The sequence below is a fragment of the Orbicella faveolata genome, unplaced genomic scaffold (genome assembly GCF_042242905.1).
Source record: "Orbicella faveolata isolate gen_17 unplaced genomic scaffold, um_ofav_v1 contig_13, whole genome shotgun sequence".
Lineage (NCBI taxonomy): Eukaryota > Metazoa > Cnidaria > Anthozoa > Scleractinia > Merulinidae > Orbicella > Orbicella faveolata.
Window position 1 is genome coordinate 25,754,297 of NW_028301540.1, and position 24,245 is coordinate 25,778,541.

General features: G+C 39.3%; 3 protein-coding genes across 4 annotated transcripts; 1 reads left to right on the plus strand and 2 right to left on the minus strand.

The window, feature by feature from the left end:
* LOC110058698 (uncharacterized) lies at nucleotides 1-3,035 on the minus strand. Its single transcript, XM_020765358.2, has 2 exons — nucleotides 2,813-3,035; nucleotides 1-1,181 (listed from the first exon to the last, which is right to left on the minus strand). Exons 1-2 carry the CDS (start codon nucleotides 2,902-2,904, stop codon nucleotides 152-154), a joined length of 1,122 nt encoding a protein of 373 aa, XP_020621017.2. The 5' UTR covers nucleotides 2,905-3,035; the 3' UTR covers nucleotides 1-151.
* Nucleotides 3,036-3,489: 454 nt separating this feature from the next.
* LOC110058577 (uncharacterized) lies at nucleotides 3,490-19,508 on the plus strand. Its single transcript, XM_020765228.2, has 2 exons — nucleotides 3,490-3,764; nucleotides 17,924-19,508. Exons 1-2 carry the CDS (start codon nucleotides 3,694-3,696, stop codon nucleotides 18,906-18,908), a joined length of 1,056 nt encoding a protein of 351 aa, XP_020620887.1. The 5' UTR covers nucleotides 3,490-3,693; the 3' UTR covers nucleotides 18,909-19,508.
* Nucleotides 19,509-20,519: 1,011 nt separating this feature from the next.
* Nucleotides 20,520-24,186, minus strand: LOC110058668 (cytochrome P450 3A2-like). Of its 2 annotated transcripts, XM_089285195.1 has the most exons (3): nucleotides 24,128-24,186; nucleotides 22,602-23,171; nucleotides 20,520-21,928 (listed from the first exon to the last, which is right to left on the minus strand). In XM_089285195.1, the coding sequence occupies exons 2-3, from the start codon at nucleotides 23,131-23,133 to the stop codon at nucleotides 20,946-20,948; spliced, it is 1,515 nt and encodes a 504-aa protein (XP_089141321.1). In that variant the 5' UTR covers nucleotides 23,134-23,171; nucleotides 24,128-24,186; the 3' UTR covers nucleotides 20,520-20,945. The 2 variants fall into 2 exon arrangements, with proteins under 2 accessions (XP_089141321.1, XP_089141320.1); XM_089285194.1 differs by lacking the exon at nucleotides 24,128-24,186 and having other exon boundaries at nucleotides 22,602-23,226.
* Between the last annotated feature and the right edge of the window lie 59 nt (nucleotides 24,187-24,245).

The following is a 24,245-nucleotide window of genomic DNA, read 5'->3' on the forward strand; positions in this document are numbered from 1 at the left end:
TTTTCTTTTTTTTTTTTTAATCGATGTGCCTTTATGGCTTACTATCGGGCCACTTGTCGGTTCTGCTAATTTTCCATACTATCATTTTTGAATTATTTGTTGATTGGAAAATAATTTGATACTGAACACTCTGCGGGTTCTGTGAAAATGATCATATATGTATGTAAAAGCGCAAACTTGCGTCAATTTTGACGAGACTCGGGCGGAGTTTAGTCAAAGAGAGAACTAAGCTATTTGAAAGAGTCTGGTATTGATATCTCACACCCAAATACTGTAAGTCCTGACACTTCTCAGCGATCTGACAAAGAACATCTTCGACAGGAGTAGGAAAACACTCTTGATAATCAAAAAACGTCAAATTCCTGCAATGCGTGGCCACCTGGTTCAATATGGCGGCGGTCATTCGGCCCTTTCGAACCAAACCAATTTCCAGTCCCTCTAGGTCAGGCATCTTGGTCAAGAATTGTTCCATTCCAGCGTTACTGATTCGCTTGGTGTTCCGCAAATTGACGTGTTTTAACGTGGCGCTTGAATTTGCCAGGGCAATTAAGCCCGCGTCAGTGACTTTCTTGCAGCCCTCGATGCTCAGGTATTCTAAAGAACTGCATTGCTCTCCGATTTCTGAAAGAACGGCGTCTGTAACCCATAGGCATCCACTTATGTCGAGCTCTCGTAACAGCTTTGAGCGTCGCAACACGGACCCGAGTCCTCGGTTGAGTATCAGAGGACATTTCGACATTCCGAGGACTTCCATATAAGGGCAACATCGGGCGATCATCTCCATCCCCGTGCTCGTGATTCGGTTACGATTGCAGATGTAAAGTTTCCGAAGTTTGTGGCATTGACGAGCTATGTGAAATAAGCTAATGTTCGTAACACGAGAACAGCCAGGACCCGACAAGTCTATGTGCGTGATTGCAGATGAAGTAACACGTGAAACTAGGCAGATAATGTTACTGTCGCGCAAGCGCGTGTACAGACAAGAAGATAAATCAATGCTCAGCCACAAAGTAGGATCCAGGCTCACTCTACGCCATTGCTGACAAACTCTAGACACGCGTAATAAGTCGTCAATGGCAAAGTGCGAGAAAATCTTCAACAAAAGAGCATCTGGTAAGTGGCAACATCTTTCGTTGTATTTCTCCGTTTCTGCATGACTGAAGGTCAAAATCTCCTGCAAGCTGGAAAAATAAAAGTTGTACGTGTCGTTAAAGCCATACAACATCCAACCAGAACATGTTTACGGGGAAATACGTGTTTGTATTTTGAGCCAAGCCGATATCGTAGTAGTGCACTCAACGAACGGATCTGAGATATAGATCACATCAAAATAATACGACAAATGATTACTTATCTCCAAGCAATTTATGACTATTTGTAGAAATTTCCATTTGATAGACGTAAGCTCACTGTCCTTAATTTGTAACTCAACTTCAAAGTTAATAACTAAAGCCCGAGCCAAAGTCGCGAACATTTGTCATATAAAGACTTTTATAAGCTTCCGAACTTGCGCAGTACAGTATGATTATTTGTAATCAACACGTTATCGGCTAGCTGGATACTTTTCAACAAAATTCCCAAAACGGCGCGGTAAATGACAGTAAAATTTTCCCAAAACTATCAATCGTCAACGTGGGTTCTGTTTTGTACCGCAACTCTTCCACTGGAAACATGGCAACGGGAAATTGCCAATCTGCCGCTGCGTTACGCTAAGAACGTGAGGCAACACGGAGAATTTTTCACGTTTCTGTTTATAATTAAATGTTATATTTACACATTCAGCTGGTGACAGTCTGATACCGGCAAAACAAACTGAATAGCTCTGGAAAATTGTGAGAATTATAGGAAAACATTTAAAACAACAATAACAACAACATTGTCCTAGGCGTCGACGTTGTAGTTGCTCAAAATTGGAGTTTTTTATTGAAACGATTCGTTCTATTTTGATGGTCGATACTTTTTGTGTAATCGCGGAGTTTCGGGTAGGAGTTAGTAATAATGTAAATGTATACACCCACATATTCTCAGCTGCTAAGCGACATCCAGGTGCGCTGTTATTAGTCTTGTTGTTGTCACATCGTCAATAACCAAACACTTTCAAAATTGAGGCGCGAATCGGTGGACATTTTCTTTTCTTTTCGTCTCGACGGACGTTTGCAAAATGTCAACGAAGAAGAAAATAAGACTATTCATCGAAACAAAGAAATAACAATTAAACCGAATATTTCATTGTGATCTCTCATTTGTGAGTCAGTCTGAAAAATCGCGACGGTATCAACAACAGGTTGTTTTAATCATTTGGATTATCCATGCTGTGTTTATGTCAAAATATTCTTAATTTTCGTTTGGAAATTAAAGTCATGTTCTAATAGCTAACTGACACCTGTTATTTCTGAGAAGAAATTTAATTTTTTTGGTGCCAAGATAGCGTCAAAATTTGAAGAAGGAAAAAGCACGTGTCACTTCCGATGTTACTTGTGCGATAATTTTCCCCCTCCGCCATTTTGTAATGTTACGAATTCGTGAATTGCTGCCTGTTAAAAATATCTTATTTAGTCTTCGTTAAGTTTTAGAACTAGCCAAAAGTATTAGCAAACTGTATTAAAATATTTTTTTGCTGTTTTTGTTGTTCAGGTTTAATTTACACATACCCTCATCGTTTAAGTGTTCTTTTGACTCCTTCCTAGTCAAAAATTCTACAGGGAAAAAATTCACAGCCGCTTCTTCCAAACGCTCTGTACTTGCTACATAATAACCCTGGATAGTTTTTACTATTTCCCTGTTGCTACAATTAATTTTCGGTTTGGCTTACCTCCTTTGCTCTCGCGAGACTTTGTTTTGAAAGATCGTGAACGTTGATGGGACATTTCGTGAGCGACTGTGTTGTGACAATGCTGAGCCCATCACTCGCAGAGTTTTCTTTGCCTTTCTACCTCCAAACGGATGTTCGCTTCCAAATCTCCAGACACTGGAACACGAGCGGCCGCAACTGGTCTTTTCCCACCCTTCCGCCGTCAACACTGAACAACAGTTCGCTATTGGCTGTTTACGAAGTTGTTTTGCTAAATAGAGCGTGCAAAATAAGTATGCAGTTTTAGAAAGCCACGTGATTTTAGTTTCCCGGGCAACAAGGTGCGTGCAAGCGCACTGCTTGCGAATGGAAATTAAGGGACTAAATGAAATTTTTATGTTGAAAGCGTCGACAAATTTCGACCAATTTATTTAAGCGTCGCTTTCGTTTATTGCGATTTTATTGCAGTGACACGTGCGTCTAATAACACAAAAAGTTAAATTGGCCTCTTTCCTCAACGAGATGTTGGTTGGTGAAAGGAACATAGAGTAATTGAAGTTTTGGGGAGGCGCAGCGAATTATAAAACAAACCTTTTCGACCGCGTAGAGATAAGGCAAAATTTCCAGCTATTTGTCGGTCGCGGGACGATTAAATAAACCGCAAACAACCTGTAGCGGCAACGCGGAAGAAGGACACCTGTCCAAGTTTATTACCATTTTCATAAGTAAATGACCCCCTCGAGGCAAAATGTTTATTCATTAAGTTGAGTGGCTGCCTGTACAGCTTATGGTCCGTGTAGCTTCCTTTGTCCAGGCGGCAGAGCGCACGTTTTGAAATTCAGGGCGCCGGCAAGTCACTTTCAAGCAGGGAAACCTTATGCAGGCGCAGCGTTGGAGACGTAATGGGCGGCTGGCTTTCCGTTCGGCATAAAAACCAACTGGATCTGTCGAAGATTGAACCGTTAACGTCCGGGTATGTGCCTTGTTTTAAATGTCTTATGTACCCTCAAAGCTAAGTGTCACCCGCTAGATAGCATTTTTGTGAGTGCGGTGTTATGGCGTGATTTCGATTGTCACCTTTTTGCGTCTTGGTTTCGTCTGTTGTTGACTTCGTAATTTTTAATTCGAACGAGCCTTGTTTAAAATTACCTCGCACTTCATCGTTATTTTACAGGCAAAGGGCTTTGTTTATATTACGGTGACAGTTGAAGCTCTACGCCTGAGCAATTTATTACCGCCTCCAGAAATAAAGAGCCGTTGGGCGATTCTTGCTAAGACAAAGCATAAAATAAACTTAGATTTTCTGTGATACGAAATAAAATTCCCGATATTAAAATTCACAACTTAGTACGTTTACATTGTGCCGTAATAAGGCCGGCGAGACAATAGATTCTCAACATCCGAACTCAAATGGACCTGTTTGTTAGGAACTGCTCAATTTGCCTTAAAACGTACTGTTCACAAACAATGAGCTAATTTTCTCCGCAGATCTTATTGTCTTAGAATTTTTAACCGAAAAATTCAAAAAAGGAAAGCCTCCTTTTTATTTTCTACTGCATGTCTTTTTAAAGACATGCAGTAAAACGTGGAAATATTCTATGTTGTTTGGGAATTATGGTTGACTTTAGTTAAATAAAGGTAATAAACAGCAACAGTGCCTAAATATTTCCTATCAGGAAAAAAGACTGTACTTTGGTACATGTTTTGCCCCACAGGTGAAGAGTAACTAATTTATTTGCATGTGAACGTGACAGAACGCATACAATTAACATTTTCATTTATTTTTGGATCCTGTCGGTAATTCGAATAGAGCACAAGTTTCTCAGTTTTTTTAATTCTTCTATATTTTTCATATTAAATTCTCGATTTTGCCGAATACCGCAAAGCACACAGTCATGTTTAATTTCCCTCCTTACTTTTCCCACAAAACCAGTGCCTTAAGTTGCATTGCATCACGTGCTTTTAATCTTAGGTTTGTTTGTGTTTTCTGTTATTATTTGGTTTACCAGTACTAAATTCCCGATTTTTTTCCCTCCGGGATACAGAACTCCTGCACCGTTTCCACAAATTTCGTCACCGGTTCCTTCGTTTACACCAATAAATTTATAATAGCGCTAATGACTGAAGAGAAAAACTTTTTCAAATATGATAATTTTATTCACTGTTACTTTATTTGGCTTCTCAAAGAGAGCAGAATGTTGTCTTGACTCCAAAAGCTCAGGGCCGTCAACACTACGCGAGAGGAATTTGAAAACTCATCTTTATTTCTGTGGTTAGGCCTACCGTCCACACCAAAATCCGTCACCAAAACGGACATGACGGAGCTTTTCGAAAACGCTTTTTAAAACGGAGGAAATAAAAAAACGCGGTCTTTACTTTTTAGACCCTGTCCACACCATGTCGGAGGAATTGAAAACGCAGCTTTAATGGAACTTTTAGGCCTACCGTCCACACTAAATCCGTCACGAAAACGGAGCTTTTAGAAAACGCTCTTCAAACCGGAGGAATTTGAAAACGTTTGCTTTACGTTTTAGAGTGGACGGAAAACATTTTGAAAACGGATCTTTTCGAAAACGATGGCGTCACGATAGTCATGTGATTTCCCTTACCGAGTTTTCCTCAATCACAAATCCAAAACGACCGGTGATTATTGCGTTTTCAAATTTCTCCGGCGTATTGTGGACGGGGTTTCAATGATTTCGTTAATTTGAAACCGCTTTCATGAATATGCGTAAAGTCGCAAATAAAGTCGCAAATATAACGAAGAGAAGTTTGTTAGAATCCTTCTCTTTTCTAATTTTTTGGAAAGCATGCGGTCCTACGGGCAAACTCAAAAACGCGAAGTTGCGTAGTTCAGTTCTTGGTAACGTCTTCCCATAAACATTTTTTTTTTCTTTTTTTTTTTTTCTTGATGTTGCGCCTTTTTCTTATCGCTGGGGAAAAATGGAAACTCTTGATTTATTGGGATATTTCTTTGAGGCAGAGTGTCCAAGGCGTTTATGCGGAATAATAATGCAACAACTTTCAATTGAAGGCAGATTTCGCGCTCTATGTGTTCGTCAGATCCACCAATCAGAGCGCTCATCCTTGTTCCTTTCTCTGATTGCCTCTCTTTGGAGTAAAGAGATACTAGCGCGCTCACTTCCCTAACTCTTTTAAAACTAAGAGAAAATAGCGAGGGGATTGTAGGCAAACCACGTTACAGTATTTCCGCATCAACGGGTGCGAACAGCTATGTTAAATATTTGCCCATATTTCCCTTGTTTCAACATGATCGGCGCCGCGATGCATGGATTTTTATCTAAAACAGGTGAGCAAACGAGTGGTTGCTCTTAGACGGGAAATAATTTTTGAATGCTGACTAGTGGTGAAGTAAGAGAACAAGATCGTACTTCGCGAAATCTAAATCTTGTCGATGGTATGAACAGACGGATATCTTGCTATACCAGATTATAATTGGACGGATGCTCAGCCACACGTGTACCTTGTTTTCAGTAAAATGTCAATTTCTTGAGTACGTGATCGCTTTTAATCACTGGATGCGTAAAGGCACATTGTTTTTAAGAATGATCTAGTAAAATTAGCATCAAACATTTGCTGCACGATTTTTTTAGTTTTGCATTTGCCATTTTCCCCTTCAATAGACAATTATTCGATTTTCAAATTCGAGTTTAAAATACTGCCATTTTACGGAGCATTTGAAAGGGTGGAGGCATACATGTGAGACATCTGAAAATGTGTGTTCCTAATGAAAGGGCCGCATCAACATAGATTTCTAAAAGTCACGAATGGTAACATTGGCACTAGACGTGTTGACAGTAAATTAATCACTTCTGTAGATAGTTCTGATAACTTAGAGTCAAGGTGTCAACATTAAATTTACTGCGATGATCATTCTTCACTTTCATTAAGTTCTTTGAAAACCTTATGCCGAAAAACGGGCAGATCTGCTGAAGAACTCCTACAAGACTGCCAGTGATATCAGTCCTAGATACGTTAGTTAATTAGAAATTGTTACCGAAAAGCGTTCGCTTTCTAATCAGTTTATAACCTTTACCTGAGGGGTGCAAGTAACGGATTCAGCGCGCAAGAAAATTTCATCTGGAGGGCAAAAAAAATTGCTTATGTAGAATGACGTTAAAGCTTTGGCCTCATTTAGTGGGACGTGAATTAAACTTCGGACAGCTTGGGCAGCGCGGAACTTTCTAGTTGATGTTCCCATCATCTTAGGGTTAGGTTGAATGATCTTGAATGTTTCAATCACCTGTACACCATACTAAAGAATTTAAATTTCTTTTTTCAATTTGTGCGAGATCGATTGCTTTTAAATCGTTGTATAGGTTGGGGCACATCTTGATCGAGAATGAGCCAGATGACCGACAATACAAACACTGATTTGATGCACGATTTCAGTTCTTGGTATTCTTACAATCACTTGCTTCGAAGTCAAATTTTGTAATATCAGGAAATTACACTAGACTGATCTTTAAAGTCTATAATGAACTTTTAAACACTGTAACACTGGTTTTTTTTTTTTTTTTGAAAAAAAAAAAACTGGTAAATGCTCCTGTGGACCAAACATGTAAAAATGCTTGTTACTATTAAAGAAACATCTTTCTCTGCAGGGATCTCTGAAAATCAGGTAATATAGAATTGCTGTTGAAATTGGTGACAGCCAAATCTATAGATCGTTCCGATCTCTGAACTTAATTCAGTTGTGATATTGCCAACCCGTTTTCAAGAATCTCATGAAAAGGAATGTAGGCCTTTTTTAAACGGACTCAATTGGAATGCTCTTAATCTACAAGAATTCCGGAGGCAGCGTGGCCGAGTGGTTTAGGACGCTGGTGTTTTAATCCGGAGGTCCCGGGTTCAAGGCCTCCACCCGGCCACCAGCGGAATTTGTTTCTCGGTAGTCCCGAGTTCAAATCCTCGGTCACGCTTTGTAAATAGCCATCTGGCCTGCCTTCTGCCAGTTGGGATTTTTAACCATGATAGGTTTATTTGAAACATTTGTTTCCTTTGTTTCAGTAACATGCCTGTAAACTAGTTAAGCTTAGTGCTTGTATAGCTAAGTGCATGACCACTTTAAACATGATTTACATTTTTCCATATGTTCAGCAAATAAAAAAGAAGAATTCCAAGAATATCCAACGGGTCAAAGAAAGCTCACTTACCAAGAAGAGCTTTTTTGTTTTTTATAGTGTGTTATGGTCCAGGCCGAAACTCGAATTTTCTTTTTTCTGTGTAAAGGGAACTGAAAAAAAACAACAAGGAAAATTTTTAACCTCCGTGTTGCTAGATAGACCAGTTATGCGACATAGACAACAGCTTGAACTGTTTTAAGGTTTTAAAAGCTGTTGTTGTTTTTTTCTTTTGCTATTGCTATTGTTGTTGTTCTTGTTGTTGTTCTTGTTGTTGTTGTTGTTGCTGCTGCTGTTGCTGCTGCTGCTGTTATTGTTGTTTAAGTTAGTCCAAAACGTGTGCAGCGGAAAAGGAGCTTTTTGTTTTTTTTGTTTCTTTCTTTCTTTTTTTTTTTTTTTTTTTGTTTTTTTTTTTCCAGTCCAGTCAGTATGCTTGTGCTGAATGTTTTATTAACCAGTGAAAATCAACAAAAAAAAAAACACCCAACTTCAAACACGCAAACAAAGAACACTACATTTCGTGTCAATAGAGACACGAGGATCCCTCTCTGATTTTAGAACTGATTTTCCTTTGCAGTGGATAGCATACACTGTGTAGTAAGAGATAAAGAAGAAAATAATTCTTGGAATTTGTGATTTTTTTTTTATTTTCACTTGCATGGTGGATATGATATATCTGGAGTAATGCAGTACCCCCAAAATGAATGCACAGAACACCATTAAGAGCAGATCATTACAAAATCACCTCCAAAGAGGTCAACAGTCGACCCATTTCAAAACAGTCATATCATATAATTGTTTTAGAAGATGATCGACACTTTGAGCACTCTCGCACGTCAAACAAAGGCACAACTGTAAGGAAAGAACGCACGTTGATAAGAAATCACAATCTCAGGATTACAACTAAAATAGAAGAGATGCATTCAACACTGCCCCAAAAAACTGAATTGATGTATAAAATATTACTCCCACCTGTGTAACATGTTTTTGGTTTTCAAATTCTTTTCCAATTTGTACGTGATTGCTTTTAGACCGCCGTATATGTAAGAATGAACCACCAGATTTGCTGCATGAATTCTGGTTTTGCGTTTTTTACCTTTCCAGTACCTGAAAGTCATGTCTGGTGATCTCAGTGAAACTCGGTAGTTCTTTGAATTCCAAATTAAAGTTAATTAAAGATACTGTTATTTTCAACTGATGTGAGCTTGGACGAAAAAATGTTAAAATGTGTTGCTAATTAAAAAGGGTTATCTACAGAGATCTCTACAAATCACACCATCCGGGTATTGAAAGTGGCGAAAACAAAATAATCAACTCTATGGATCCTTTTGATGGTTTGTAAGAGTGAAAACTGCAGCTGTTTTTTCTCTGGACACTTGTACTGAATTAAGCAATGTTATGAAAACGCCATATGGCTGCTTTTCAAAATGAGCAAATCTGAACGTTATTACAACAAGGTTCCGAAACGATTGTATCATTAATTAATCAGTAAATCTGACATTAGTTTATCTTCAGTCTATTAAAGCCAGTTGTAAATTCTTGAATGGTCATGGAATTTTTGCTAAAACAACGACAAATAATTGAAACTCTATTTTATACTAATGAATTTCAAAATTAGCAAGAATGACTTTGGTACTTACTTCTAAATCAATTCACGGTTATGCGTGCTGCAACAAAACCCAAGGCGGCAAAAGGATTGCCTTGGGACTGATTCCAGCCCTTATCGACCTCGTATATACCCCAGTACATAGTTATCCAAATCAAGTGAGGCACCCTGACAGGTTTCTAAAATAAGGTATATATCGCTCTTAATGACATATTCCTTATGCCATCGGGAAATATATTTTCTGCTCAGACTGTAGTATTAAAATAATTCTATCTAAGTTAGGGTTGAAATGCTGAGGAAACTTAAAGGAAGTTCAACGGCACACCGAAAACAAAACGGTTAATGAAAACTACATGTTGTGACAAGGTTCCCATTATTTGCTGTTGTTTGCAGAGAAATAAAATTAGATCCAGGACGTTGAACATTTTTATGAAATAAAACGGCGTCTTAAAGGAATTCCCTTAATGTTTCGATGTGAACAAGTATGCTTACACAGACGTCCGTAAATGAAAAGCCTACAAACCCAAGCACCGGTCAATACTTCTATAAAAATGTATTCAATTTGAGCTTTGAAAGCTTCAATCAAGTTACATAGACTATCCTTGTTTGGGAGATTTACTTACAAAAAGATCAAGAGTAAACAAAGACGCCATAAATATCTTTGGGCATCTAAAATAGCAAGCAATTTAAGGAGTATTTCAATAAACACGACTCCTGAACGAAAGGTATGCAAAGGTGAAAATTTGGCAATTGTCTTGGCATATAATTTGTGCCATCTGTCATCGGTCGTCCAATTCAGCTCATGAAATGAAACGATTTACACGTTCGAATCAAGGGATAACTGAGAAAAAAGATGTCACTATTCAGTAAGTTCCTGAATTACCCAAAGTTATGAAACTTATCGAATAACAATAGTGAGAGGCTGAAAAAAGAAATCTAATATCAGCAGATAGAACACATTGAAACATACATCAGTGTAGAATTTGCAAGACAGATCCACTTCCGGCAGTGCTCAGAGGTCGCCAAAGAAGTTAGTGCTATTAACGTTTGCCTGGGGTATGGCTTCACTTTTCGCCTGCGTTGGAATTCAAAAGTAGGTGTATATTGTAAAACTTTTTATCACTGCTTCTTTGTATTTACTTGCTTATCTGAGAGGACTTGTTTTATAAGACACACTTTCGAAACGGTTGCGAAATGTGACTATTCCTATACAGATTTCGCCGACATACGAAAGGAAACCGTTGAAGGGGAAATGTCGTCCATGAGGCAAACCTTTTTCGATAGCTGAGGAAGGATTACAACTTTCTCCAGTTCTCTTTAAACACCTGATCAAGCGGCTTGATCACTCAGTCAGTGTTAATTTGCCAAACTGTTCGATTAGTTCTGATCAAAAACCTGGTTATCTCATATCAAAGCTGCAATATATACTTGTGCAAACCGATTCCGCATTGAGGGTCATTGTCATCATATAAAGTGACCCTACAAACAACTCAAGTGAGTTATGAAAACACAAAGCCCATGGTAGTTCTCAGTTAGAGGTTTCACTGAAGAATCTATTAAAGACTTGTTAGTTGGCCAGTTCATCATTATGATATCAATCTCTTTCCTCGATCAATTTCTTCACAAAGAAAAGCACTTTGTGATATTTAACAGATCGATGGTGTCTTACAAACAATTTTCTCGACAACTTGATTATGCCTGCAATGTATCTCCATATAAAATCAATTTCTTGCAGGTATTTTGTAAGTTCCAAGTAAGGCAGATGTTTTTTAATCTGCTCAGTCTTACTGTAAACCCATCGTTTGACTTTTTTTCGGATGATATTGGCTGGCTTTTAAAGTTTTTCCACCTGTTACGATAATAATATTATTATAATTACAACTTTATCAATGTGTGAAGGCCTCTAGCATGCCGAAACAAGGCTTTAACCTATCGGGGACATGAAAATGAAGACGTGTGTTTCTGATGTCTTCAAAGCGTCAATATAGTCGCTTTGAAGACTGAAGGTCATTGAAGTACAACCACGATTTATTGTACGCTAATACCATGACGGGCTTAAGGAGAATTAGAGTATTGGGTTTAACTCAACGACTCGTTCTAAGTACTCACTGAAGTACTGAATGATTCAGGATTTAAAAAATGCTTATTAGATATGATTTAATACATGAGACTAAGCCAAAACGGCAGCAAACTGTGAAAATGTTGACATAAACACGATCACAAGTGGTTAACTTAACATCGAATTCTTAAAATTTGAAGTGGCCGTATCCGGAAGGCATTTTAACACTTTTTACTGTGTTGAAACATAATAAGAAGGCGCTGATTGCCGAAGCACGCCACCGCGGTCATGATTTGATATCAATGGCAGAGAATGCCAGAAAACAGTAGTGAACTTGCTAAAATGCTAGCATCTGAAATCTAGTGCCCTCTATTTTATAGCTGTGGGTCAAATGTTTTGAATATACCTGCTTTTATTCCCTGCACTTTCGCGCTATTAACGTTAGGCCTGATATTCTTAAGGTTTACGGGCTATTGATATTCTGACCTGCTGTCTTTGCCGAGCTTCAGGTGACGTCATCACATCGTCACATGACGCAAGACCTTTGAACGCGGTGGCTTTGGTTGTTTACCATTTACGTAAAAATATCGGAAATTTCGTCAGAATGTCAATGGTAAGACAATTTTGGCTCGCCGGACCAGAAAACCTTCGAAGTAAATGGAGCGTCTTAGGCTGCGAGTAGTCTCTGGTTCGGGTTCTCGAAAAACTTTCACCTTCACCTGTCCCCTGGCGCCAAGTTGGCGCATAGGGCCTCCTCGAAAAACTTTAGCAGAATGTTTTTTATTTGTAATTTACTTCTCAGTGAAGGATTTTACAAGGGAAAGTTACATTTATTTATTGCATTTTCAAGATAATCTACAAGACGATAATGGCCAAGACCGGTAGCTAAGTGATTGACAAACACTCAGATTAAAGTTTGCAAAATATTGAAAACTAACAAACAGCAACACTTAAAAGTAATGTGTAATAAATAGCTTTCCTTTTCACACACTAAGGTTTGATCCACAATCAGAATTAATATTTGCAAGCAGCTTATACAGCATAAAAAAAGTTGAAAGTACTGTTTCTAAGCGTTCATCTGAAGTGCATCAGCTGACTTGAAGGTGCGTTTACTTGGCCTACACGAACACAGTGTTAACAACCTGAGCTACGCCTGTTTTGCGTAAATACTTCGTATCATCAGCCTTATCGTTCTTTCCATTATCCTTGCCACTGTTTTGATGGTGTTGTTTTAGATTAAAACAGAATATACCCTAATTGGATGGCTGTTTAAAGGAGCTACCTCAAGGCTTCGCACCTTGAAAAGTTTAGCCTAAATTTTTCAGGTTGGTTGTTGGTTTTCAAGTCTTTGTTAATCTTTTCCATCCTTAATCACCATTGCTCCTTTTTGGTTTATTATTATCTCTTTGGCGTTTTTTTATCTTAGTAAACTACTATTTTCAGCTTTCCTTCAGTTTAAGGGTAATTTTCTACATGGCCAAATTAACTAAATGTCGAACATACCAAACTATCGCATTACAATTAACGGAAACATGTCTCGATTCTCCAAAATAACAGCGTTCCCGTGTCCAAAAACTTCGGATGGCGGTCCTCACTAAAAAAAAATGGATTCGAAGAACCACACTAACGTTATAGATGTATACAAATGAGAAAATTGTTAACTTGTGTCAACTGCGTTAGGGTTATCTCATGTCTTCAGACGTGAGCGACTGACAGACTGAGAGCCTGTCAGTACGTTAACTAACATCTTAATCTTTGGAGGTGAATGATTCGTGTTGAAACGTGTTACACGTCATCACTGAGATCTAGAGTGAAACTAAATACCGACATTTTACCTGTACCGTGCAAGCGTAGATGTCTTGTACACACCTTTACATATAAATTGACGTACAGAGTTCTAAGCAGTTCATTCTCCTTCCGTTCTTCACGGGCTGCACAGAAAAGCCCTAAGCGAATCAAGCCGAGAACGTTCCACAAAGTGATGGCAGCATTTTTTGCATGTGCCAGAATTCGAAAGTAAGTTTGGGTTATTTATTGCCAATTTTGCTGAACTTGACAACATTTTTGTTCTTGTAGAAAGGGTTTGTTCCTTATACTGAATTCCTGTCAAATCACTAGGTTGTTTGTATAATGAGAGTTTTATGTAAGTCTGATTAACCCGGCCCGGCCAAACTGCCACTCATTGTTTCTTTTCTTTCCACTCTACTTGTTCCACTCTGATAAAGAAAGAAAACCCAGGATAAACAACTAAAGGAAATTAAATGCTCCTTTGTAATAGGTTTCTACTTGAGGCTATTTTAGTCTTATACTAAGATGTTCGATTTGGGCTCTGCCTGTCTGTAATGGATGGCATTTTGAAAAACTTGAAATTGATGGCAAATAGACGTACACTCGTATAACATGATGCTCTTTCATATTACTTTCTCTGCAAACATAATTTGTATTATTTGTCTTTTTATATATGGCTTACATGTATAAATTGCTGTTCAGTGACAGAGAAACACATACACTTTGTCCTTGTTGCTTTTAATTGCAAGCAAATCAATTACTAAGCTAGGTTTAAGCAACAGAGCACTTTTTCCGTGTTTACATAACCTCATCTAAACACAATGGGGTTTGGAGAATTCGAGACAGTTATGCAAACCCGTGACGCGTCCCTCAATCCGCCCCCAAGTGTTCAGATGATGCTTTGTAAACACGGAAAAAGTGCTATATTGTTTTCATAAAATACTTCTCAAGAATACGCACCAATCTAAAACAAATGAGTTTATTTTAGATCACAAGAAATATCTTCCATTCTAAGTACGTAAATTTTCTTAAATTAAAGAGCTATGTGCGCATTTGTCTTTTTCATATCGATGAATTTCTGTGTTAAACTCTCCAAGAGCTGGATTTTTTCCAAATGTATCTACGAACAGCATACTAGCGCCCCGATGTCGAATTATCAGTTTATTCTTTTAGTTAGTTAACGATGGTTTATACGCCGTGCACTCCTGATCCAAAAGGCAATGAGACGAGTTAAGCAAAAACGGATCGAGTCATGGTTTAAAACGTGCAGACGAGTTTACTTGAACCTAAATACATTTTGGCAATATCCTTTACTTTTTCTAGTTCATTTTTTCCTTTCTGCTCTGTTCACACATATGCTTATACACGATTTAAGTCTCTGGCCTCCTTCCAGCAGCTACGGCATTCGCATTCATCGCCAATTTTCACCCATGACCCACCAGCGAAGCGAGCATTGAGTAATAAGCATCATGAACTCACATTATAATTCAATTGAAATTTTTAAAAATCGGTAATACACAGTCAGAAAATCGTTGAAGATATGTTTGCATGCTGTATAGCGATCTGAGTTTAAGTCGAAAAAAGCTCGTTCGAGTTTAATAGACTGGCGGCGGGAAGACGGCAGGATTAGTCGTATTTGTCATAGTGAGCGGGATCACCTTTATAACGTTAAACTAACTTTAAGAATCGCCCGTCATAAAAACCGTTATTTTCAGCAAAAAAACAAACAAACAAACAAACAGATAGACAGAACCACGAGTAAGACAAGTTATATTGCTCTTCGCCTGTGAAAACTGACCTCAAGCCTCCCGCTCGCCTATTTTGTACGACACTTTTTCCGGTAACTGGGGGGTTAACTATTTTTCAGATAATATGACAGGATTATCTATTAGTTTCAGCACACTATATAACACCGCCCATTTCGGCATGATTTCACTTCAACCTCGTGCGATACGGTATTTTGTTTTCTTGCATCGTGAAATAAGAGATCGTTTCTTGACTCGCTAAGTAATCCGATTTTATTTGTTAACTCCTGCAGTAGTTCTCAGTACGAGCCGTTTTATGGAAATTGGTACCGTACAATGGTTGGCATCCAAGCATGATCCGGACAAAGGTCTTTCACAACGTGCAGGAAAAGGCTTTAGGCAAGCCAAGGTCTGCTGTTGGCTTTCGACATTTCTGGCATGATCTAAGCATTCCTGTCTTTTGTACCTATAAAAACAACACAGCCTCTACTCTAAAATTGATAGCATCGTTCTATCATATACATTACCGAAAGATATAATGGAAAGCTTGAATATTCGACTGGGCTTTATCAAGGTAATGTTTTCTTGAAAAATATTTTGATTCAACGCTCCAAAGTGATATTTCAGTAGCCTGTCATGGATTCGATTAACATACAGATAATACTTAAAAGTCTTTACGGCTTGTTATCTCCGACCTCTGGGGAGATAACTAATTTGTAGGCGTGCACGTACTGAGTTTTAATAAGGAGCACATCTATTAAGAATTAGTAGTTATTCATTCTTCACATTTGTAAATTGCTTCATGTTTTTTAAAATCAATTCAGTGTGGTCTGGAACAAAGATGTAGGAATCAACCTAACTATTTTCAAAGGTGACCGATGTTGTGGAACTATTCGCGTTGCGGTTTTTCTCCAGAGAAGCGCAATTTTCTCACACTAGGATATCTGTAAGTCAGTGCATATCAGTCGGGGATATCAGTATAAAACCCAATCTACTCCCAAGGTAAAAATTGACCCGCTAAGTTGAAAACTTATTTCCGTAAATGCTGATGAATTAAGAATATGTTGCATTCATGTGTTTTGTGTTTTTTTTTTTTTTTTTTTTTGTTTTTTGTTTTTTTTTGAGTAAACGTGTAGCTTTGTCAATGTGAGGAGTTGCGAAAGCATATTAGCCAATTAGAACTCGCGCTTCTTTTGTAAACAGGTTATCCCTGTTTTGTCATCATCGATAATTTTGATATTTCCACGCCGAATCTGTATCTTCGCAAATAAGCGGTGATAGTCTTATTTACGGTGATGAAATGAAACACTCGCTTCGCGTCCCATCAAAGTAAGTCAATTTACTACTTTCCTAAGCTTTTGACCAAATGTTCTTGGCTGGAGGTGGAAAAATTGCCGATAGCGTTTGTATTACAGATGTAGATTCGCACATTATTTTCATCCCGCATTTGATGCTTGATCTGAAGTTGTTTTGAGTTTTCATTACACTTTTTAGCATTTATCTTCAAATCAAAGCTTGAGGACACTTCGTGCAATTTAACATCGAGACCCAGTTGATTACCCTCGTATCTTTCGCCAGCGTTGTGTTCTCCCGTGCCAAATGCAAACTCTCAAGACTGATTTCAAAATTGACAAAATAAGGAAAAACGGGCGAAACAGAACCATCTTCAACTACTTGTCTTTGGTAAACAGCTATTTAGTTTTTTAACTCGACGAAAAATCATGGTGTTGTGATTGATATCATTACGTGTTCCATTCATCCTTGGATAACTGAGAGGGCTTTTCTCCAGTCATTGGTACAGCAACCCACTGTTTTGCTTTCAATTACCAATCTTAAAACCGCCGGCAAGTGAAACATCTTGAATCCACATCACATACCATTTGAAATTTAATTCAAACAGACGGGGGGAGATTGCAGGACAAGTTTACATGCTGTGGTGATTTAAATATAAATGGAGAAAACCTGTTAAAACAATCTGCAAAAGGTCACCGACAACAAAATAACAATGACCCTCAGGGCTTGAGCAGGCTGAAGCCGCTTTAAAGATTCAGGACGGCTGCAAATGTCGAAAAATGATATTTCTGAGCGAAAACGTAAGCATACGTTTGAGACGTTATTGTTTTTGTTCCTGAAAGCTAGCCATTTCGCTCTCTCACATGGCTAGAGCAATTACGGAGCGAAAGAGCACGACTAGGTTTAAATATTAATTATACTCAGTTGGGTGGCATCGTGTATTTTTGGTAACATTGCCTTTTACCGAGAGAAATTTTCTCTTGCTTATACTCATTCCTTTCAACAACATTTTTTTTTTCTCCCTTGCATTCGAACGAACGCCGTCTAACAGTGAAACGCCCAAAACTGACCAACTTCTTATTTCCCAATACGAGCAGACAAATGAGGAGATTAAATAAATCAATAAATAGGCGATAAACTTTGATATCCCATCAAAAAATGTATGATTGTATGATAATTAATTCAATACGAATCCTAACTTGGAAGAAAAAGGATTCATCTCTTTCGAAGTTTTTGCATAAACTAACACTGGGATCTGTTAGTGATTAAAACATGCATATGTGCTGACGTTGATTTGTTTATTGTTAGCGGCGAATTAAAATAACTTTGGGCTAGAAGCGAAAACTGATGATAGACGTTCCTGTTACTTCGAGCCATCGAGCATTGTGCCTGTAATTTTGTTTGCGGTGTAATCAAGCCGATACGTGGTAACATAAAATCTGTTAGAAGCGTTCAAATCATACAAGCAACTTTTGAATAACTTTAATTCTTTTTTAGGCTAAAACCACAAGAGACAGTGTTTTTATGTCGCTGTGCTAGAGCACTGTCCGATCTGGACCTTTACAAAGTTCCCTCAGAAGCGCAATGGCTTCTTCCTGACAACATCTGGCTTCGCATATTTTCCTTTCTGTCGCTGCAAGAAAGAATTCAAGTCTCTTACGTTTGTCAGCGATGGAACAATCTTTGCAAAGATTCTTTATTTTGGCGCGAAATCGACTTCTCGTTTTGTAGCGCTTCACAGCAACTGACGGACGAGACCGTAAGAGCTGTGACGTCATACTCAATGGGAATCCAAAGCATTGATCTGTCAGGTGACCACTGTGAGCCAATCACTGACGAGGCTCTTGGTCACGTGGCACGCTCATGCCAGCGCTTACAAAGACTGAACGTCGCTGGACGAGGTAAAGTATCAGACCGCGGGCTCAGTCTAATCGCCAGAAATTGTGCTCTCCTGAAAGAACTGAACGTGGATAAATGTGATGGCATAAGTGACAAAGGCATCAAATACATCGCGAGACGTTGCTGCGAACTGACAGTTCTCTCCGTTGCGCGTTGCCAGAAAGTCAGTGACAAAGGAATGCAGTTCGTTGCACAGAAATGCACGAGTCTGCAAAGTCTGAACATCGCTGGTTGCGGTAGAGTTTCGGATAAAAGTTTGGCGAGTCTTGGGCACTACTGTCACGCCTTACGAGCCATCAACCTCAAGGACGTCTCGGGTATTACCTTCTATGGCATCGAAAGCATGGTCAGCGGTACCCCTGAGTTGACGCATGTGCACTTAGGGATCATCCAGGACGCGCGGAACACAATGGTGGCGCTGCAGATTATTGTGAAACATTGCGAGAAGCTACAGTTTCTCAGTTTCCAGCATTTTAAGAGGACGGGTGATGTAGCGGGAGGAGTGCGAAAAGTGAACAAGAAAAAACTTGGCGCGTTCATCAACAGTCTGAACGCGTGTGTAGTTTCAAACAATAATCAATGATTTACCAGGGTAGGCAAAAATCTTTAAAATTTCGCTTTTTTATGAAGCTCCGCCGTTTACAATGGTCATGACTGAGGCGATGACTAAAGTATTTGCAAACAACAGCTAGAGTCGAAAGCCGTACTCTTTTTGTAGCAGTTGTAGCGTAATTAGTCTACCAACTATGGTGGTAGGCAGTTGAGAAAACTAGAATGTTTGAATGGTGCAGTGGTCAACTATGAAGCATTTTTAAAGGCGCTCTGTACCATCATGAACATAACTTCCTGCACGTTTGCAGGTTTCAGGATTAAGTCGTTTCCAGGACATTCTGGAAGCGGCGGAGTGACAAAAGATTTGAAAAGTTGCCTCTGTTTGGGACCTCGCAGAGTGACATTCTTTTTATATGTTTCAATTTCTCTTGATTTCAAGCGAGAGGTTTGATTGATGTGTTTTTGTAATTGCAAAACAACAACGTTTTCAAGTGGCAAATTACTTGCCAGTCTGAATTATTTTGCTGTATTCGACAATCACCTGACTGTAAAGGAATGGCCTCATGATGGGCTAAGAAAAATAAATGTTTTTTTTTTTTTTTTACTTTAAATAAATTTTGTGAAAACATTACAGAGTAGTGAATACGTTATAAAGAGTAAGTGATAACTGAACGCTCTGAGCTTCAAAGGTATTTCACGCTTTGGGGTTTCAGGGTGTGGGTCAAGTCCAGTTAAAAGCACCAGGTCATGTCAAGAGAGGAAGAAGGGCACAAGAGTTACCAGGGACTTTGAGCAAACCACCGTGGCGACTGTAACGGCAAACGAGAACGTCACCAAACAAAAGGTTTAAGAAGGAATCCGCCAGAAGTTCGAGTAACGAGTGGACAAAAACTTTGTATCGAGATTATTTACATCGTTTGGCAAACGTTTGTGGAGCTGTTTCAAATATCTTCTCGAAAAAAATCATTTCTAGCAACACCAAACGTCAAAAACAAATTTTGAAGTTCATGTGAAACACTGGAAAGTCCTGGTGAAATGAAACTGATGATGAATTTTTACTTGTGTTTGCACAATTTCCCTGAACTTTGAAATTTATTTTCTCGAGTTATATGGGAAATTGTTTCCGGTGTTATTTCAGGTAACTTTTTGCTTTTTATTTCTTTAGCTTTGAGAAAATGTAAAAAGACTTTAAAGTACCTAAAACTATTCTGGCACAAGATATTTTTCCACTGAAAGCAATAATTGCTCGATTTCCTACCGAATTTCGTCTTTTATGAGTAGAACAATGGCTGTGTACGTGCGTTATAAATCTCTGTACATTTCTTTGCCGTCCTCTGCACAACAACAACAATGTGAAATGACTAAAGCTCTGCGTATTTTGGAGAATGCGAACGACTGCGGCTAAATTTTCGTTGCTGTGTTTGGAATTGAACGCGGATTATGAAATAAGCCAAAAAAATCTTTAAATGTATTTCCAAATATAATCTTATTAGAATTGAACGCAGGGACTAATCCATCCATAATGAAGTTTGCATTTTCCCGCAATATGTCACGCCGATGGATGAGGTCACGAAATTTACCTCCAGAAGGAGGCGCCTGGGTACTAGATTCCCTCTCATTGCCGTTGAAACAACAACACAAGCAATGTCTAGCAATTTTATTTTCTCATCTTACATTAAACGTTATTTATCCGCGTTCTTACATGTACCAGCAATAGCGGAAATAAAGTCATAAAATTGTAATCATAATTTTAGTTTTGTGGCACCAATCACTTCCGATCCCTGTCTATCTAATTAAAACGAAGTCGCCATATACCTTGTATACTGGAAGAAAAATAAGATTTCACATTTTCGGATTTCCTCCTTTTTTATAAGTTTATAATTATAAGTAGTACTTCTAAATAAAATAATAGATAAAACGAGTAATAGGAAAAAATACATTCGCCGGATAAAAGAAACCTTTAATACTGAAATACATTTCAGAATTAAAAATACCCGTGTACAAAAAACATCATTGTCATTCAAACTCAAAAGATTAAACCAGATGTCCTATTTGAAAACAGCATTTATTAGGCTGTTTCAACTCTAAGGAATACGCCATTTCTAGGCGATAGCATAACGCCAGTGTGCAGCGCCAACGGTACTTGTGTTTCGGGTGATTGGGTAAACTTGTACTTCGACAAAATTTTCACCAGGGCGATCTTGATCTCCATCAACGCGAACCTCATTGCGATACAGTTCCGAGGGCCAGCTCCAAATGGCAAAAACTGATAGGAGTGACGATCGTGATCATCTTCGGTAAGACTTCGAAATCTGTCGGGATCAAAGTTCTCGGTATTCGGCCAGGCATCCGGATCGCGATGAATCGCGTAGGTTGGAATTATTACTTCCATTCCAGCTGGGATGTGAACACCATCGAAGTCGTAATCTTCTTGGCAAGAACGATTCATTTGAAATATCGGCGGGCAGAGCCGGAGGGATTCGTTTACGACGCTATCGAGGTAATCGATGCTCTGAGCGAGATCGTAAACGGAAGTCGCGGGATCGGACGTTTCAGCCTCTCGGATCTCGCTTCTCAGTTTGTCCTGAAGATGAGGGTTGATAGCCAGAAAGTAAGAAATGAAAGCCAGGGTATTACTGGTGTTTTTGTAGCCAACCAACAAAAAGAAAACCGATTGAGCGACAATTTCGTCATCTGACAACCTGCTTATTTCATCGGCCGCTTGGTTAGCCGTCAACATCAGCTGAAGCAGGTCTACTCTTTCGCTGGCTCCTTCTTCACTCCGTCGGGCTTTTATGATGTTCTTCGCGAGGTTCTCAAAGTAATCGCCTTTCGTTCCCCTCAGATGATTTAGGAATCGGAGCAGGTAGCTTCCAAACGGCAGGCGATGCAGAAGACGCAAAGAGGAAGGTGCGCCGAAAACCTCTCTGGTCTTCCGAAGTATCTCGCTGTTTGGATCCGTCTGGATGTTCGCGTCCACACCAAATGCAGTTGATAGGATGAGTTCCAGTGTAAACTTGCTGAACCAATTCGAAACGTCCACACTTTGACCTGTACGTAGTAAGGTTAAAAGACCGGTACAATCAGAGTCATAACATCAGAGGTGGATACTCCTAAATACCAGAATCAAAGAAATTACGGGCGAAAACCAAAGGATTTCAGCAGCGGAGGATTTACAAGAGCGCACTAGGAGGCCCGTGCTCCCTCATTTTTGAGCAAGAACGCTACGGCCCACTCTCTGCCCCTGCCCCACCCCCTCCCCCAGTACCCACTCCCTGCCCCTCCCCTCGCGAGCGCCTTAACTTCACTCTGAGTAATCTCACTCCGAACGGAAGTTAAAGACAATTTACTTTTTAGAGAGGAGTAGGTGAATACAGTAGAACTCCGCCTTATGATCACACCATTGACGAAAGGACAAAATTTAGACTACCTGGGTTTTCCATGGGGACTTTTCTAAATCACTAGTACTTTGATAAAATTTAACTCCAGCGAGTGTTCAAAACTCTCTCTAAACTTCGAATAGTATTACAAGTCCAGAGAGACATTTTCAAGACCTCTCGTCAAATTGAAAAAGCACGCATTTTGTGGGCTCACTTTTACAAGGTCGAAACTTTTCAAACACTCGCTAAAACTCAAGGGTTGTTCAAGAATTCGAGGACTTTTCAAAGACCGTTTCTAAAATTAACTGACTCTCTCTAAATTCAAGAACTATGCATGCTCTCACCAGTATTGGCAATTGTCTCAATTTTTTCCAACAAAACATCGCACGACTTCTCAATCAATGGCACCATAAACTTCATCTTTCCCGCGCTGAACGTGGGAGTCAACATGTTGCGGATTCTCTTCCAATAGTCATCGCGTGCGGCAAATATGCTCCGCCTGAACCGAGCTGGCGGTTTCCCAGGAATGTGGTGATTACGAAAATTAGAAAAATCCTTTACCAGGATTTGCTTTAGCACTTCTGGGTCTGCGATAACAATTGAGGGTTTCCTACCCAAGGAAATGGCAAATACCTTGCCATATATTCTGGTGTAGTCAAGCATCATCAAGTGAATGCCCTGGTACTTCTTTAGCTCTGGAATATTACCAACAAAGGGTTGGGGTACTGGACCGGGCACGTTCATTTTCTTCAAGACGGAGAATCCACAAGTTCCATACCAGTACAAAAATAACACAACGAGGAAAATAAACAGAAGTGTGGCACCACCGAGTGTCAAATAATTGGACGACATGCTGTTCAGAACAGTGTCAGCCATTGCAGAAGCTCTAAGAAACTCGGCTTGCAATCGCAGATCTAAAGAGATAAATAACGTATGTAAAAAGGTATAGTACATTCATTTTTAACATAAATGCAACCTGATATGTACTTTTTTCCACTATGTTGAATTTCAACTCCTTGCTCCTCACAAATTATTCTGCCCAAGCTCCGTACCGATATCCAAAACGTAGTTTCTACTACAGTGGGCCTATGAGTGGGCCAAACTTGAGGAATAGCTTTCTATTTAACGCCACAGCCACTAGATGGTTGATTAACTTTAAAAATGAGATCAATCACCTAACATCCTCCTTGTATTCGACCCCCATACGACAAACATGCGAATCAGGTTTTCATTTTCTACCTCAATCTTGCAACTTATGTTTTTACCGTGTTTAAATATAGTGTAAGCATGTATGCCCTGTTCGTAAGCAAATCTTTTTTCGACAAAGTGATTTAATTGTATAAAACTTTGCTTCATTTCGATGTCTGATGCGCGTCAAATTAAAAGAGCAGCAATCTGTTTGAAATCTCAAACAGTACGATGGCGACCGCTGATGGGACGGACTCTCGATTCTCTGAGCGAAGCCATCTCCGGGAACCGTCACGTTCTGCGCAGAGCTAGCGAGACGAGCGTTGCGTGACTAACCAAAGAGTGTGTTGTTCCAACGTCCCCATCAACGATCGTCAATAAATTCGCTCATTTTCTAAACTTTTCTGTGTAAGGTTCCCGTTAATAGTAGAGAAATATCTTGTACCCTCGAAAAAATCTTACAGTATCCCTTCTTTCTTTTGAAATGAATAAGCATGTTTTGAGAGCGGTAACTTAGGTCTCCCCTGGGCGAAGATTGACCAATATTTTATGTAATGCTACTGTCTTCCCCAACATATCTAAAGCATAGTCGAATCAGTAGTCGACCTCCAGCTGGTGCAGCCGGGGACATACGTCCAAAACACAAAATATTTACATGAAAACAAATTGCGTGCTTCCCTACCTTCAAGGAACACGTCGACCTCTGCCTTTCGTGACGTCCTTGCTTTATCACTCAGCCTCGTTTTCACTCCCGTTCGACCCTCGTTTCTATACGTAACATTCACTCCGCTGACCAGCTG